Source organism: Charadrius vociferus, unplaced genomic scaffold (genome assembly GCF_000708025.1).
Source record: "Charadrius vociferus isolate BGI_N301 unplaced genomic scaffold, ASM70802v2 scaffold14, whole genome shotgun sequence".
Classification (NCBI taxonomy): Eukaryota; Metazoa; Chordata; class Aves; order Charadriiformes; family Charadriidae; genus Charadrius; species Charadrius vociferus.
Window position 1 is genome coordinate 2671112 of NW_009648876.1, and position 18507 is coordinate 2689618.

The window sequence follows — 18507 nt, forward strand, 5'->3', positions numbered from 1 at the left end:
TGAGAAAAACTTCCTATCTAAAGATCCAAGCTGGAAAAGTTTGTATGTAATAACTTCAAAAACCTTGTAGGAACAAAGCCTAATTTGTTCTCTAAAAAAGGTAATTTTCTTGGAGACTATAAACCAAATAGAGTCTAAAAATCTTACTGAGTAGTGATATTTGCCCATTACAACAATTATGAGCTAAAGGGGCCTACTCTGGAAAAGTTCTGCAATTCTACAGGATCGCAAGCAATGCCACTATTACAGCTGACCTGTCAAGGTGCAGAATGTGCAATTAAAACAAAGAACAGCAGCTATGCACCATGTCAAGCTTCTGTTTGAGAATTAGATGTCAAATTTAAACATTAATTTTAAATACAGTTCCTATTGGGACCACAAGGGGAGACCCGCGAATGTTGTGAATACTGAAAAAGTTTGTGAGCTTTGATGCCTTTGATCAGCTAACTGGTAAAAATGCCTGGAAATGGGTAACTTCCATGTGGATTTTTATTGACATTGAGGTCATCCTATAAAGAAAAAGTATGGGGGTTTTGGTTGAAATCTTTAAGCCATTTCTGCCAGTGGGTGAATTCCTGTATCTCCTACATTGGTTCACGACCACAAACCGACATATCAATCGAATTCTATTCAAAATTTGAGTACTTTTCTATAAGGAATATTCAGAATAAGGAAGCAGATTTCATATAGGATAAAAAGACAGTGACTACTATAAAGAGTTATATTTAACATGAAAAAAAGCTATTTTGAATGAAAGCCTGTGGTGGGCTGACCCCGGTTGGCACTTAAACTCTCACCCAGCTGCTCACTTATTCCCACCCAGTGGGATGGAGGAAGAGAATGAGAAGGGCAAAAGCAAGAAAACTCAAAGGGTGAGACAGAACCTGAGTTTAATAAGTAGGGGGGGGGGGAAGGAAAAAAAAAGGCAACAAAACCCAAATGAAGCAAAAACAATTACTCACCACCAGCTGCCCAACACCCAGCCAGTCCTTCAGCAATGGCTACCTTGGGAAAAGGTAGCCCCCTAGTTCTTATTGATGAGCATTGCCATTACATGGCATGGTGTATCTCCTTGGTGAATTTGGGTCAGCTTTCCTGGTTGTGTTCCCTCCCACCCTACTCCCCGGGGGCAGACAGAATAAGAAACAGAGAAGGCCTTGACACTTTGTAAGCACTACTCACCTAAAACATTGGTATGTTATCACCACACTTTTGGTCACAAATCTAAAATACAGCACTATACTGGCTGCTATGAAGAAAATGAGGTCCATCCCAGCCAAAACCAATACAAAGCCTAATTCACCTTTTCACCGTCAAGACAATCTAAAGGGTTTACATGTCTCCAGATACACTTTATTTTGCTGTTTTGTTTTGTTTCCATTTCAATTCGATAAAGTATTGACATTTATTTAGGATGGGTGGGAGAACCGGGTAGCAACATGCTCTGAAGATAAAACACAAGATTTTCTCAAAACAAAGGTACTGCTTACAGTCACTGTGTCAATACTATTGACTGAACTTCTGATTAAGTACTGTTAATTATTATTGAGAAGCATAATGCGCTAATCTGCTATGATGGAGGCAAGGAACACAGTGTATTTGTCAACAGATTCACACTTCTAAATCAAGTCGGTGACTTTGAAAATTCCATGTTTGCTACAAACTCAATCTGTATTTGTACAAAAAGACTATTTAAGTAGCATATTCAAAATCACCAACTTCTGTTACCACATAGGCTGCAATAAAGTTGTAGCTTATGAGTAAGAGTGAAGAAGACTGAGTGAGAACTGGTCAAGGTCAGGATGGAGTCAGTCAAAAGCAAGAGCTTGAATGTATCAAACGAAAAATGCAGTGTCTGGCCTGAGACTGACTGCCCATGCTGGAGCAGCTGCCCCCAGGGAGGACGTGGTCTGGTAACCTAGGAGCTATACATTTAAGGGCAATCTTTTAGCAACATCCCAGTCACCCAGGACTGGGACAACAATGTTTATGTCTGAATGTTTTTTTCTGCTAATTGTGCAAATTTCTCCCATTTGTTTTGATCAGCTGCTGTAAATAACAAAAACCAGTTTGAATATAGCTTGTATCTGATTAGTCACTCTGTTAAGAGAGCATTTCATAAAAGCCACCTCCTCCTCCACCCTCCAAACTGTACTTAACCACTGAAAACAGCACTTCAGAAAGCAGAAAGCGACCACAGGAAGCTCAAGTTCTTTACCTGGCATTTGTTCAGATGGGAATTCAACTGCAGAGAAAGAGATTTTTTTTTCCCCAGAAAAAGGGTCAAGAGGAAGTTACAGGTTTCTCTAGTCTGAAAGTTTCCCCTGGGCTATCAAGGCTCAGGTGACTCCCACATATTAGCCGGATTCAGCAATCAAACCAAAAACTTGTTAGAAGAAAGAATTACACCATAAAAAAATAAATAAATTAACAGCTCATTACTGCAACACAGCACTGAAGACACGAAGGCAAATCTCCTCCTCCACTAAAATTGTCAAGGAAACTGTTCACAACAAGGAACAGCTGTGCCCAGAATGACCCACCCAAAACACTACAAGAGTGATAAAGGACTAAGTGAACTCTAGACTTCTAACTCAGGAGGCTTAGGTATTTCAAAACCAAAATATTTAGACTGATGAAGTTCCAACTGATGGTGGCACTTCACAATTCCATAAGCTACCTCTCCTTACTGAGAATACTTGCTTGTTAAAGTCATCGTTACCTGAGTGTCACCGTTCCTAGACCACCATTACCCCAAGACCTTCCATCACTACTGTAAAGGCTGACAGGATGAAAATGTTCTTCCCCTCGTTTTTCACCCCTCTCACTTTTCTGCCATGTAACTGTTAAACATCCTTTCGTGTGTATTGGCCCTAACAGCCTCATTTAGGAGCTCTTTTGAATAAAAAAAGAAATGCTGCTAAAAAGAACCAAACAGATAAAAGGTTTCTGAACTCTCTTAAATAGTCACATGAAAGCCTTATTAAACAGCTCATGTTAAGTAGAGGATTACAAAAATAGTATTTCTGTGACTGTAATTTTATTAGATAATTCCCTCTTATAACTTAATGAATTCCTGTATCACATGAATGGAATGTTCTCTAGATAATTTCAATATTTAAATTATCAGCCAGAAAGGATGACTAAGTAATCTAAAAGACAGAACATTCATAGAAAGTAGTATCTTGATTTATTAATTTAATTATAACTTTGAAATACTTGAAATACTTGAAGCTGCAGTTTAAATCTGAACATCAATTTCTCAATTTATCTTTCAAGGATAATGTCCTTCTCAACTTCAATTTGAGCCTCAGGATGTAGAAGTCTGCTAGATCAGCCTGAACAAAAGGATTTCCATGAACTTCCACCCTCCTTGTCTATCCTGCCTTCCCAGTTGCCTCTCTAAAACCGGTATGAGGCTCTGGATCTCAAAGGCCATTCAATGGACGATGATGTGGATGACAGTCCATCTTCACCAGAGGTGCTGCCAAGGTCAGAAAGGCCTACCCCCTGTATCATGACCACCTCCACGAGGAAGAAAAGACGAGTTATAGTTGTAGGCGATTCCCTTCTGAGGGGAACAGAGGGTTCAATATGGCAGACAGATGCTCCTCTTAGGGAAGGTCTGATGCCTCCCTGGGGCCCGGGTTAAGGACATCACTAGGAAACTTCCTAGTCTGGTACAGCCCTTGAAATATTACCCATTGCTGCTCTTCCTTGTAAGCCGTGATAAAGCCACAACGCGTCATCCAAGGGCTAAGGAATCTGAAGCACGGGTTATTTTTTCCTCTCTCTTCCCAGTCATGGGCAGCAACATAGGAAGAAAAAGATGAGCACAGTCTGTTAATAAATGTCTCCATGGCTGGATCACAGCTACATTTTTGGGTTTTTCAATAATGGGATGGCCTACACAGCACCAGGCTTGCTGGTGTCAGATGGGGTTCACCTTTCTCAAAGGGGGAAGAGGGTCTTTGCTCACAAGCTAGCAGGGCTCATCAACAGAGCTTTAAAATAGGCTTGAGGGGGGAGGAGGGCAGTATCAGGCTTGCCCAGGACAAGCGGTGGGACAACAGGCAACAGTTAGAGGGACCGGGGTGCTAGCGAGGGCCCTCAGCATGTTGCTCTGAGGCACACTGGCTACACTGCAGCACACTCGAAGTCTTACAGAGATGAGACAGGGGCTCCTGAGGTAATAGCAGCCAACAGGGAAACACCACAGAAATAACCTCAAAGGAGTTAAGGGATGTTCCTCTAAGAATGTGACACAGCAGACAGCCCAGCTGAACTACCTCTACATCAACGCACACAGCATGAGCAACAACCAGAAAGAGCTGGAAACCACCATGCTGCTAGAAAGCTATGACCTAGTTGCCATTACTGAAACTTGGACGGACAAATCACACGACAGGACTGTGGCTTTCCATGGCTACAGGATATTCAGAAGAGACAGGGGAGGAAGGAGGGGTGGAGGCATTGCCTTCTACATCAAGAAATGGATAGAGAGTGAACAGCCGTCTCTGAAGAATAGCCATAAGCGGGTTGAAAGCCTATGGATAAGAATTAGAGACTGAGGCAACAAAGGGAACCTTGTGGTTGGTGCCTACTACAGGCCACCCAAACAAGGGGAGCCTGTTGATGAAGCCTTCCTACTCCACCTATAGAAGGCATCGCACTTGCAGGCTCTCGTCCTGCCGGGGGACTTCAGCCACCCCAACATCTGCTGCAAAAGTAGCACAGAGACATGTACGCATCCAGGAGACTCCTGGAGTGCATGGAGAATAGCTTCTTAAGCCAGGTAATAGACAGCCCCACCAGAGGGGATGCAATATTGGACCTCTCAGTCACCAACACAAGCCAGCTAAGTGGTGACATCAAGACTGGAGGCAGCCTGGGCTGCAGGGATCATGCGCTGCAGGTGGAGTTCGTGGTCCTAAGGGATATGGGTCAGAGTAAAGAGTAAAGTCAGGACCCTGAACTTTAGGAAAGCAAAATTCCAGCTCTTCAAGGAGTTAGTCAATAGGACTCCCTGGGAAACTGCCCTCAGGGCAGACACCCAGAAACTAGCTTTTTCTTCTAAGACAAAGAACAGGGACTTACATTCTTTTCAAATGTGAACACTGGATATATAAAATTAAGCTAGATGAAATGGCTGTTAAAATTGGGGGGTGGCAAACAGAATTAGAATAGGCTATTTTACCCAACAGCATTGCCTGCAGAGGTTTGTGGGGTTTTTTTTGTTTGTTTGTTTTTAAACAGGTATGTACACAGAATTGAAATAGAGGAGAGAGATGAAAACATGGAGGGAACATTGTTCAGCAATAAAATACTTAATAGTATTTCTCTTTTGTAGGTTTAGTTTTTCCAGACACAAAATCAACTATGTATTAGGACATAAAGAGCAATTTTAGTTGTTCTTTTCCTTTACTCCTCTAACCAGCCCCCTGAATCTAGAAGTTCTACACCAGGTGACCTGGAAAGGATTATGGTTTCTTACCGTGTGGAACAAAGGGATCACCTCTCAACATCCCAGCTGCTGAAAAATTTTTTTTAAATCATCCCTCTCCTCAATTGCCAGGAAGTCTACATATAGAGAGTTTAACTGGTCTCATTTGCCTCATTGTGACATATATTTAACATGGACTTTTCCAACATTTAAATATTGGTTTCCAATTCATTATTTGGAAGCCCTGAACCAGGGGAGGTCAGCCATATTCAAAGGCAGTTTGAACTGCAAGAACATAAGTCAGAGGGAAAACAATCCTGATTTATTTTTTTTTTCCCCCACTGTAGTGGTGCATTCAGAGTTTTGTGTTTTCAAATACCAGGTTTACAAGAAGGCAAAATGTAAGCCATAGTCAATCAAAAATAAACATCCCCCCAAAACCACAAACAAATGAAAAACAACAAAAACCCACGACCAATATACTACAGGTATCACAAATTAAAGCGCAGCTATCAAATTAACATTGCATGTGAACAATCAGAATGAAAAAGTAAATGTTCGGAAAATTAAATATTAGTAAATAAGACTACCCAAACAAGGTCTTCTATGCATTCTTATGTCAATATGAGAACTGCAAAAGATGGAGATAAAATCCTTCAGAACAGAAACGACTTATACTATATCAAAGTAGCAAGAGAGCCATTGTGAAACCACACAGTGGGGATATACATACTGAACTGTTCCGATCCGTGTCAATTACAGAAGACTGAAAGTGTCAACGCTAATGAATTCTTGCTAGTTACGAAGGAGTATGCTGTACTAAATTTAGAATGATTTTTGGAATAGAAACAATGCTGGGCAAGATAACTTGCACTTCATATTTGCTTCATTCAAATGTATAGTAATGTCATTGTCTTATGACTTTGAAAGGGATTGTTTATGAAAAATACGACACACAGGATTTTTACCCAGATGATCAAGAAGTGATTCTGGAGACAGATCACATCCTATCCTTTCTGACTGAAACTGGAAAGAATCAAAATACAAAAGGATAACAAAACAATACTTTGAAAAAAGTATATATCAATTCATTAAGCATCAGATGGTTCTGAGCAACTGATTTCAAACGAGCTAGTGGCTGTGTGATTTTCAAATGAGATGAGGTCAAATGGTTGGGGCACTGTCATTTTAAGAAAAAACTGTTATTTAATGCTTAATTTGAGTTTTCTTGTCTCAAGCAAAATTCATTCTCAACGACTTACGAAGCTCACAAATACTAAGAAATGGATTTGGATTCACACAGAAGTCTGTCTCATAGAGGTATTTTCAGTTATTACTGTCGATGCACCACTTGCATTCACTTTCCAGACCGAGAAAAAATGGCTGCATTCAATGAAGTAACAGTGACCAAAAGAAGAGAGATAAGAAATAGTGGGTTGCAGGAAAAGAAAAGGGGGATTTTAGTTTGTGAAACAGCTGGGCACTCAGGTGGTGCAGTTTTCCTTTTTAAAGATTTCATTTGGCCATCATTCAAGGCTGCTTTTTTTTCTTTTTGAAAAGAATAAGAAAAGCAATTCTGTTTTTCATTTCTAAAAGTTCTCAAGTTGTTATGAACATGGACAATCATCTTTCCATGTCAGAGTACAGCTAGATCAAAAAAAGTTTCATTAGGGATGAAGAAACTCTGGCTGGTCTCACATGGTTACAGACAAAGTTGACCAGAAGATGGCTTTCACTGATCAATTAATGCACAGCAGCATCACAACAGAACAAGCATCCAGTTCATTTTAAGCAAATACTGATGAATTTCAAAATGCTATAAAATACATATAAAAAACTCAAACATATGTTTTAGCTATACACAAATACATCTATATATGTATAAATATACTGCATATGTGTAAATCGGACTTGTACCTTCAAAACCACCAAGCTAATGAAGCTATGCAAGGAGAAACAGTAAAAGATATCTCAGTAAAACAAATCAGGGTCAAACTGGCAGTGAATAGCTTTGCCACTGTCATAAGTTACATTCAAGATAAATTCCACCTCTGGAGTAAGAAGCACCTCAAGTAGTCCTTGAGGTGGGCTTACAGGACTGAAACTGAATATGTAATAACTCAGATGTGCTAAGACCAATCAATCAGTAAAGAAGAAAAACATTAACTTTTCTTTAGCTTACTTCTCGGCAATTTTCTTTAGTGAAGCACAGCAAGTACCAGCTACCCACAGTGAGCGTTTCAAAGATGTTGCAAACTACTTATCAGTGTCGTCATTAGTTTATGAGTCCAGACAGCTGCATTTCATCTGAAATACAATAACTTACTTTATAGCTGGAGGATGCGATCTCTAGTGTTCACTGTAATGCAACATGGGACCCACATAACCTTTTTCTTGTTGTAGGTAGTGCTGTGACACAGTGCTTTCTCCTGGAATCAGATTCATGGCATGACTGACATGCAGAAACTTGCTTCTGTATCAAGTTTATTTTTACAGACTGTTCACTTTCTTCCACAAAAGCACTTTTTCAAGCAGAACTCTAATACACCAAAATTGACAGCACAGTAACTCACGAGCCACAATAAACAATACATTCAGTTTAAATGCAATTTCCCAGGAAAATATTTACCGAGCCACAGACACACAGTGAAACAAAATACACACAAGCCTATGGCTCAAAGGTGCTGGACTGCACTACAGATACCACAGCAGTTCAGCAGAACTGCATTATAAACCAATTATATTTTATTTATAGAGGAGAGAAGTAAATAGAACTGCCACAGTGGATCAGACTAGTGGTCTGTCTACCCTTACACATTACCACACTTGCAAAGGGATGTAGCACTGCAACAGTCAAACTGGAGTAACCACGCAACGAAGTCATACCCTAAGCCTCAATAATTACTAGTTTGTTTGATCATCAGTAGAACAAGAGAATACTAGATTACTTCCAATCTTATTATTAAAACTATGATTATATTCATAACTTCAGATACCTAATCTTCTAAGTATTTTTACATAGGCAGCACATTAAAGTAAGGATTTTCATAAACTAAGTGTTTTTTTAATTTTCTTTCTATCTTTGATCTTTTTGTCTTGATCTGGTTTTATTGCTAATAAATGTTCCATTGAAAGGATAAGATATTATCTAGACTTTTTCAAGCCAATTGCACTCACACACTGGTTTCTTCTAGGGTTCAGCATCACCATATAGTCTTGATGTCCCTGCTTTCTTGCCTCCAAAAATACAGTACTGAAGTTTAAAGTTTAGTCAAAATTATATAAATTAGAAATTAATAACTAATGTCTGGAGAATGTACAGCCCAAAGATTAAGAGCCAAATTGACAGGTCCCAAATGTCTTTCAGATAAACTTATCTTCTCTATTTCATATGTACTTTTATTGATGTTTTTAAATACTGTCATTAATGCCAGGACAGGACATTATTGTATATTGCAGATCGGATATAAATTAAGAAATATCTAATTAGGATCAATTTCATACTACCACAACCTTTACCCTCTTCCAAATTGAGAAATTTATTTAAACTTGAAAACTTTAATCTAAGAAATTCATAAAATTTAGTACTAACCTAAGTCGGTAATATTTTCAATATTAACTAATATTTATGCTTAATGAAAGTCTAACCAACCAGGAACTTTCAGAATCAGTTAATTACTACAAAAGCACAGAACTCCATTCTGGCTCTGTAAACACTAAAAGCTGATTATTTGACACAAATTTTTTTTCTCATTTCTATGACAACCAGTAATATTCTGCATCTTGAAGATAACACCTCACATAGATCCTCATTCTTTAAAAAAGGCAAGAAAATATATTGCTTAGTGCTTTCTATATTATCTCATCTCAGAGTTATACAGATCAAAAAGGAACCAACCTTTAAGATGATAAATATCCCTTCTCATTTTATGTTCCCCTATGGATTTTACAAGAACATAATGTACTTTTTGCCCAAGATACTAATTTTAGAAAGTTAAAGTCTGATTATATGCAATATTTCTATGGAACAAGCACTCAACTACTCTTAACCATTCTGATCTCAAACATGACTTTTATGCTTAAGATACCTAAAATCCATCCAGGTAAATAAAAAATGGTAAAGCAGAATTAATCTTCACATGAATATGCAGGGCGTAAAAGCAAGCACCTGAAATGGTCTTTGGTAGCAGAAAATTTATTTCTAATATTTTAATCTCTAGTCTGACAGTGCCCTTTATTTTCTCTAAAGCAAACAACTGAGTATTTGGTACATCATGGCAAGAAATATCTTAATCACATGCATAAATTTTTGTTGTTCCTGTACAGAAACATTGCTAAGATTTGTCTGATTGGTAATTTCACAATGGCAAAACACTGACAAAATAATGTGGTAGATACTACTTTTTTTTTTTCTTTTGGTCAAATTAATTTGTATTAGAATTAGTTTATAAGTGAAAGTCTGTAAGAATATTATGTTCAATTACACACCTTTTTTAATGGCTATCACGTAAAGAGTTGAAACCAGTAAGTACCAGGTATTTGACAGGAGGGAGGGGAGCAATCTTTTTTCCCCATGCTAATTCCTAATGGCAAGTTTTTGTTCATCTCCTTTAGTCAGTCATTAATCTTGCACAGTATGGTAAACACCGCTATATGCTTACGAGGTCTCAAATGTGGTAAGTTAAGCTGAGTCAATAGCTTATGAAAAAAGAAATACTCATTGCCATTCTCACACTGGCAATATATTCCTGGAGGAGAAAAAGAATGATCCATTAATAACTCCTACCAGCTGTCATAGAGAAAAGGTTACAGAGGCAAAGATGTCACTACTCTGCGCTTCTTAGAATATTTTAATTCAGCAGAATGGCTGTTAAAACCAAAGCACACAGGTAGGACAAAGCTTAAAACAAAACAAAAAAATATCACAGAATCATCATCTTCCTCCAACCTGAGGTCCTGCTCCTTTCCAAGGACTATGCATTTCTAATATGTATCTAAAGGTGGCAGCAACTGTTTATTCTTACAGGCCCAGAATTAATCTTTTAAGAGCTTCAAATGCTGTATCGCAGGATTCTATCCAGAAATAAGAGTCAAATTCATCTTCAGTGTCAGCCTAATGTTATGTCAAGAATTAAGTTGTTCTAAAAACCACAACCTGTAGATGACAAAATTTCTGCACACCACTCACCTCCAACTTTGTGTTTCACATTGACTGATGTAAAAGCAATACAATCTTGATTGATTTGGCCACCGAATGACAATTAACATAACACAAAGGTACTCCAAATTAGACATATTCTAGTATGAGAACCTGTATGTTAGAAAGATATAAAAGCGGAAAGTATTTCCTATGTCAGTGAAAAAACCCTCTACCTCCAAATGCCTGCCTTTCCTTTCCTCCCCAAAATAACATCCAGAATGCATGTAAGCTATGGAGACAGCTCTACTAAACAAGAGACAAACTTGAAATATTTAGTACAAGATACTAGTGGGAGGAATCTTGTTACAGTCTTCCCAAATTTGAATTTGCTCTTTGTTCTCAGAATTAGCACCCACACCTTTAATCTGTTCTCATTATCGCTGTAATTACTAATGTCATTAATCAAGTTACAGAAAACAGTCTAGCCTATTTAACTCTACAGACTACATCCTTACATGATACTCAAATGAAAATAAAGCAAAGAATGGTTCTGGAAAAGAAGAATCAGGGCAGGGCTCTGGCCTGTAGGGGGCAGTGTGTGTGTTTGGGGGGAGGCAAAAGGAGGAAGGCAATGAAGAGGGTCTGCAGCTCCACAGGGACACCCACTTTTACTTACGGCTAAGCTCTTAAACACTTCTTGCAGAAACAGACACAGCATGAATTTCACTTTCTTCACCCCTATCCTTTAGGAACGAATAAGGCTTAATAAGATAAGCAAGCTTGTAAACAAGCCGTTCAAAGTTCTTTCATCGTCAGTACCACTTGTGAGGAAGTCTTCTTTGGTGGCATTTTTTGTTGGTTTTGAAAATATGCATTAGTTAAAAGATACAAATTACGTGTATGATGTGCACATCTCTATCATTACATAACATAACTGATGTGTGTGTATATTGTAATAGTTTATTAAAAAAACTTACAGGGTATAAGAAGTTAAACTGACTAACCATTCAAAAAGAATATTACATTGCACATCCCCCAGAAAGTTCAAAAGAATATAACCTAAACCAAAAAGGGTACCTCGGTAGAGGGGATGAAGCAATATGCTTCATCCATGACCTGACTGCACACTAAGGTTTAAGAATTATTTGAATATACTCCTTTGGCTAATTTGCAGAAAAAACCCAAAACCACCAACAAACACAATCCCAACTTGCAAATTCTAAACTGAATTTAGTTAACTTCAAGATACATCCTCAGGTATATGTTCTTTGGTTTGCTTGGCTATGTTTGGACCTTGGTTTTTCCAGTCAGGATGAATTTGAGATTGACAACAGATTTCAATATATTTTCCATAAAAACCTGCTGATACTGTAGGTTTCAGACTAAGTGGGTTTCGATATACAGTTGGCCCATCCCTGGGCTTCAAACGAGGACTGCAGATATCTCCCCAGTGCCCGAGACAGTCAACTACTAACTCACAGAACAGCTTCTAAAGTCAATGAAAGGTGCTGCTTCTGGTCACTTAGCAATTACTGCATTTGCCTCAGATTAACAGCCCAACTAACATAACTCAGTGACTGAACTAACTTCACAGTACTATGTATTACTAAGGAGGCCTGCCTTTAATTGGGAGATATATCAAAGTTGCTACAATAATTGTTTGTTTATTTTTAATCAGTGGAGGAAGCATGTCTCTGCTAGATAAATACATTGTAATACACTTAAACATAAAGTAAAGCAAAAGCTTTTGAAGGTGATGAAAAGAAGATTAGTGAAATATATTCTCCAGGTATACTAGAACATTAGGAAAAATGCTGAACAACATAGTAAACTTAAGAATGTTTCCACAACTCAAAAAAATTTAGTTTGGAAAGCTAAGTTCATCTATTTTTTTCAATCAATTATATTTTCAAGAAATATCAGCATGGGTGCTAGACTAATACTTTTGTAACTAAGTAAGAATTTATCTGTATGCATGAATACACCAATAAAGCTTGTAATTATAGTATAGACAGTAATACTGTAGAAAACCTAGCATCGCACTAAGAATATAAATCTGAATATTTAAAGGAATAGCAGATGTTTAAACAGACTATTTTATCTTACATATTACAAGACAATTTCTAATTATACGATAGCATTGCCTTGTATAATAATTGATACAGTTGATTTGCTAATGAGGACTTTCTGCCCCCCCCATTTTTGGCAGACATCTTATTGCTCAATGAGGCAGACACACAGAAGGCCAGTGGAATTTAGAGTCAACTATTACTTGGTTTGCACTTTTTCTACTTTCTGTCAAATTTGAAACTCATCCACAGGGAGTTTGTAACCTAGTGTGAGAAAAAAGTTGACAGCATGAAGATCAGCAGAAGCACTGCATCCATGAGGAGATTTATTAGTCCCTGGCCCTGTACTGCGTCCACAGACTGTACTGTGTGTGTACACACAGAGATTGTGTCTGTGCACAGTCAGAATGGCAGGCAAAGAATATGGAAAAAGTTGACATCTGGTATGGGAGGATGGCTGAATAAGCCCATTTTAGCGATGAAGTTTTAATAGAGACAATATAGGTATGCTTCATGGGACGCCGTGGGGTCTAGTGCGTGTTAAAAAAGTAAAAGTCAAGATGAATTTTATGAATCTCTGGCAATTCTTTTTTTTCCCCATTGTGATGACACTTGTTTAAGACAAAGGTTAATATTTGGGTCAGTTGAATGAAGAATTTAATTTCAAACAGGTCAAGCTTATGAGAATAAAATAATGCATGTAATGTGTGGTGGTTTATTAACACTGATTAATTAGCAGGAAGGACGGAAGTGAGTATCATTAGCAAACAGATGGCAAACAAAGGCTTGATAGGACACTTCTTCCATACGAAATGGAAAAATTGTAGAGGTTATCTTCTCCCATCAGTGCAAAAACTGCTCCTCCCTCCTCCCCACCACACCAAAAAGAAAACAAAGGAAATCCTATTAATGTGGAAGGGGAAAAAATGAGAGAGGAAGTTTACAAGAAAGTTTTGTGCCTTTTTTCTTAGTTTGAGAAGACACTAGAAGAAAAGGATGATTGACAGAATAGTTCTGACTTACGACTGCAAAGTTAGCGGTAACCTCAGTGTCAGTAGCTAAAATGTAAACACCAAACTGGAGATGATTTCCCTCTTCCTCAAGTTTACCTTTGGTGTTTTAGAGAAAAGGGATGCAAGACAAAATAACAACCAGAAAAAAAAGAGCATAGAAAGGTGGCTGCACAAAATCTGGTTCTGGTAGTACCGTACAGGAACGTATTCTAGATTTATGAAAGAGGAGAATTGCCAGAAAGAACTGAGTCAGGCTCTCCATATTTATAATTGATGCCTACTGGGGGAAAGAAACAAGAACTAAGCAAAATCCCTTGCTTGCACTTCTCGTTTACAGTTTGGAAACACAAACTGTTAGGAGACTCATTGAGAAAGAGAAAAACACCCCATTTTTTTATTCCAGCTGTGCAGAATATGGGAGACGTCAGAGTTTTAAAAAGTGTTCTGTTTTAGAGCAGAAAAAAAAAGGAGTCTAAGGGAACAACTAAACTGGTTTATTTTTCTAAAGAATACTTTGTGAAATACTTGAAAATCCTCACCCCAAAATAGTTTTTGCTGCTTGGGACATGAACGGTAAATGCCATTTTCACATATTCACCAGACTTTTTTTAACTAACCAGATATTTTTAAGCCTAATCCTGGAAATTCACCTTAAGATATGTGATTTATGAAATGCAACAAAACTCTAAACTAACAGATTTCTGTCAAGGACAAAGTAAATTCCAAAAGACCCATGGGAAGTTTAGTAATAACCACTTTTTGACAGACTTGTGAGGAAATGGCAATGCAGAACAGGCTTTTAGTGGGAAATGTTTCAGGCCATCCAGAAATGTTTCTGGATGAAGAAAAGTAGAGAGACAAATTGAAATCAAGAGGGAGGAGAATAACTTCTTACAAGGTGGGCAGGGGATGTTGCCTCTAGAACTGAAGACAAGGAAAGCAAAGACAGCAGAAGAGTGTGAAGTGGTGCTTGGAGAAATGCTGAAACCTAGAAGTTAAAATATTCAGACCCACAATTTCCAGATTAATTAGGCTGCAAGCTCATTTGAACACAGAATAACTCATGTGCAAATCACTTCATGTCCAACCACATAAAGTACTCCAGCTGCAATCGACTTACCTCCCATAATTTTAGATTGGCAGTTGATAAATTCTGGCTTCTTGTCTGTAAGGTATCGCTGACAAGTGTGATGTAGAACCTGAAAGAACGTGCATTTTTCTGAAGCTGTGCTTGCTACCCATTGGTCAAAAGCATTTTCAAATAGTAAATCAAATTCTGGGGAATCCTAGAAGACAAAAAACATACTACTATTATTCCAGTTCTATAAACGATTTGCAGAAAGATATAGAGCTATTACTTTTTAAAAGTATTATGTTAGAAAAAGCAGAAAGGTCATGCAAATCAAGACCATCCTGGGATTACTCTTTTGCATATTTTTGGATGTAAAAAAAAACAGGCAGGAGGTTTTTTTCTTGCAGATATTTTTAACAAGGAATATTCAGCTATGACAAAGACTCCAGAAAAAAATACTTTAGTCCAAAAAAATTAAGAGTTGGAATCTTGTAAGAAATCCTTGTTATCTACAGATATAGAGTTACTTATGCCTCTTATATTACAGAAGGATTTGTGCCTCAGCACAAAATTTACTTTCACACTATATTACAGAAGATGTGTTTCTGCTCTTAATGCTCAACAAAAGGAGAAAAGCAAATAGCAAGTCCTAGTTATTGTATTTAACGTATTATCATAAGGTGTTACTTAGGGCTCAGGATAGCGCGAACAAAAGAGCATTCCCAGGAGAGAGAAAAAAAAAAAAAATCAAAGTCCAGCTCTATACTGTGCATCAACTGCCAAAATAAATGGATTTTATGCAAAAAGTATTGCTATGTAGCAGTATTTGCTAAATATAATGTTGTAATCCAATCTTGTAAATGCTGTTTTGAACCGATGACACTAGGAATCACAGGAAGACAAGTTTGAAAGGAACATGCCTAAGCTTAAGAACTTGATGGGACTTTGAATCTGAGAGTACCCCAGGTATGTTATTTATAGCACATGCTGGGAAAGGGCCTAAAACTCATATCCCTTATCTATTTGTCATTACTCTCATTTTCACTGCACCTTTGTTGCTCTTCTACCCAGAGAAAATATAATTCCACCCCTTGCATTTCATAGGGCAGTGGCCAAAGGGCTTCTTTTTTGTACAAAAGACTGTACTGGGTAGTAACGCAACTTGGTGCGCCATTGCTAAGAAGCTTCGGTGGCTGATCAGAGCACAGCTTTGAACAAACCAAGGGTGTTAGTCACAAACATATTTTGCTGTACAATGAACACATTAAGTGACTTTGTGATCTCATAGTATAAGCCACATTCCTAACTTCCAATTCTGCTGTTTTACTACTGAAGATTTGTATTCATAAGCATATTACATGTTAGTACAACTCTGTCTTGAGACAGCTCAAGGTGGGCTGCATTCCACATTAAAGGAATTCCAGAACTACTTTGTGGGGAGTTGGTTTGTTTGGTTTTGGTTTAAATCAGCGTTTATGTGCCATTGGCAACTAAACCACACCACCGCCCTTTGTAGGAAAAGATAAGAAACACAGAACGATCTGAGAAAAAACACAAGGTTCACAGTATTTCACAAACTTGAACCTCAGTAACCTCTTCTGCCCTTGCTTCTACTTACTGCTCTACCTTACAACACAGCTGCATGGACCCCAAGAGACTTATAGCTGAAGACAATTCAAACAAGGCTCTTATTTTCCCTCTTTACAAAGAAGAGAGAGAAGGAAAAAGTAGGGAAAAACAGGAAGAAAAAAATCCATATGATTATGAGCTTTGGCTTCCTCCCATCTTTCCCATTAAAATCTATTTCACATATTCCATTAAGTTATTTCTTTTTTGAGAATTTGCACTTAAACCTGTATCTTATCTTTCCAGATGTGGTTTGAATAGTGAAAGAATGCCTGATTCATAAGTTCGTTATAAAAGAGCTCAATCTTCATTTTCTGGAACTGTTTGAACTCACCCGATTAGGGTCTATACCATTGACCTGGCGAAGCTGCTCGAGCATCCACTGCGTTCTCCTGACAAAAGACGTAGAGCCTTCAAATTGCTTCACCTTCGTAATAGACGCCTGAGCTGGTTTCTTGTTTGTCACTGAACATATAAAAGAAAAAACACATAACTGAAATGGGCTTAATGATTCAGGTACGTGCCATTTAGTTCACTGCATCAGTAGCTGGTTTGCTGGTTATTTTCTATAATGTCCCACAAAGTAAATACATGTCACTAATTCTGACAGTAGAACACATTCCCTTTACTGGGTAACATACTGAGGAGCACATTCCTTATTGTCAGAATGATAGTATGATGCCAAATAAGCATTATGCTACTCAAAATTGGATCTGTTTTAGCCATTATCAGCTTAAGTTGCCAACACCCTGTAAAAACAGAACTAAAATGAAGGCCTTTCCATCTGCATTCTTACAACCACCTTACTGTTCTCTTTTCCCCATGCTAATTAGCAGAGGTTTCTCAAACACAGCCTCTTATTAATTTCTTTCTCTTCTTGTCATTTTAGACAGGAGAACAAGAAGAAAATAAAAAGACACATCTCCATGTAAGTATAAGTTCATTTACATAGCTTTTTAAAATAAAAATCTGTTACTTTAGGCTGACTTTTATGTTGGAGACTGATTGAAAAAAACATAGGTTTCTCCTGCCTTTTCACAACATGTTACATGTAGGCCATGCTTGTATAACACCAACATCTATAACATTCAATTCCTGATTTCCAGTCAACAGACATAAGTATATGCACTTACTGCACTGAGAAAGTAAATCCACCAAATCAGATAGCAGTCTGTGAAAAATATAGTTATAAGAAATAAGGAACTACAGATTGCTCGACCTCACCAAAAATATTAGGTACCACAAAGACTATAAATAAGAATGACCTTAGTTGTTATAAACAAAATTTATATTGAAAACCACAAAGTCCGTCATGCAAGACAGCTTTGCCTTTAAAAAAAAAAAAAAGCAATATAAGCCACTCCAATTAGTGTATCCTTAACTCAGCATCAGATTTTCAAAGACTTCATTAGAGCTAACTTTTCAACAGCAGGAAAATCGGCTTCCTGTATTAAGACGACTTCTCTAAACTAAGAGATTTTCTTTTCATCAGTACAACTTTTAGCCTCTCACTTTCTATAGTCATACCCTGTATTTTATTTACATGTTATTCATCTTTTGCTGTATATTAAGTCACTTCCAAACACATTTCCACTTTCTGTGAAGAAACAATTTGCAGAATTGTTGTACTGCACAATCTACTGAAGCTGGTGTGTCATTTATTTTTCTCCTTAAACTCTTATTTCCAAAAATCTTTTTATCCTTATGGTCCTCCAAAAAGAGCATTATTAGAAAAGTCACTTTTCGCTTCTTTTAGATGCTGGCAGTTAAAAAAGGTTTTAAAATAATCAAGACTTCAATAGTATGATTGCTTATTTTTGTGCATCCCTTTTGCCCAAGCAATCAGGAAAACAGGCTTTCCACTTTGAAGATGCATGCTGCATACGCTGCTGCATGCAGGGATGCAATTATACAGTAAGTAAACACTGGTGTAATACCTCATCATTCCAAAAAGTTAAAAAGTTAATATTGTTTCTTAGGATGAAAATTTACAGCACAGATCGCTGTCTTGATGTTAAATGTACTTTGGAATAGATTAGCAAATTCAGATTAGTATGGAAAGTTCTTTTCAACACCTCAGATTTACACATTTTCAGTTCAGTGTGTCTGCATCTGTGTATGTGAAAGTCCAATCACCCTTTGGA

The 18507-nt window shown here is 37.6% G+C and overlaps 1 protein-coding gene across 1 annotated transcript in view; it reads right to left on the bottom strand.

Moving 5' to 3' along the window:
- Window positions 1-18507, bottom strand: part of STXBP6 (syntaxin binding protein 6 (amisyn)) — an 84672-nt gene that overhangs the window by 14045 nt on the left and 52120 nt on the right. The window contains exons 2-3 of the mRNA XM_009886928.1: window positions 16698-16828; window positions 14786-14951 (exon numbers count right to left, since the gene is read on the bottom strand). Of these exons, the coding sequence (XP_009885230.1) occupies window positions 14786-14951; window positions 16698-16828 (297 nt within the window). The remainder of the gene's footprint in view (window positions 1-14785; window positions 14952-16697; window positions 16829-18507) is intronic.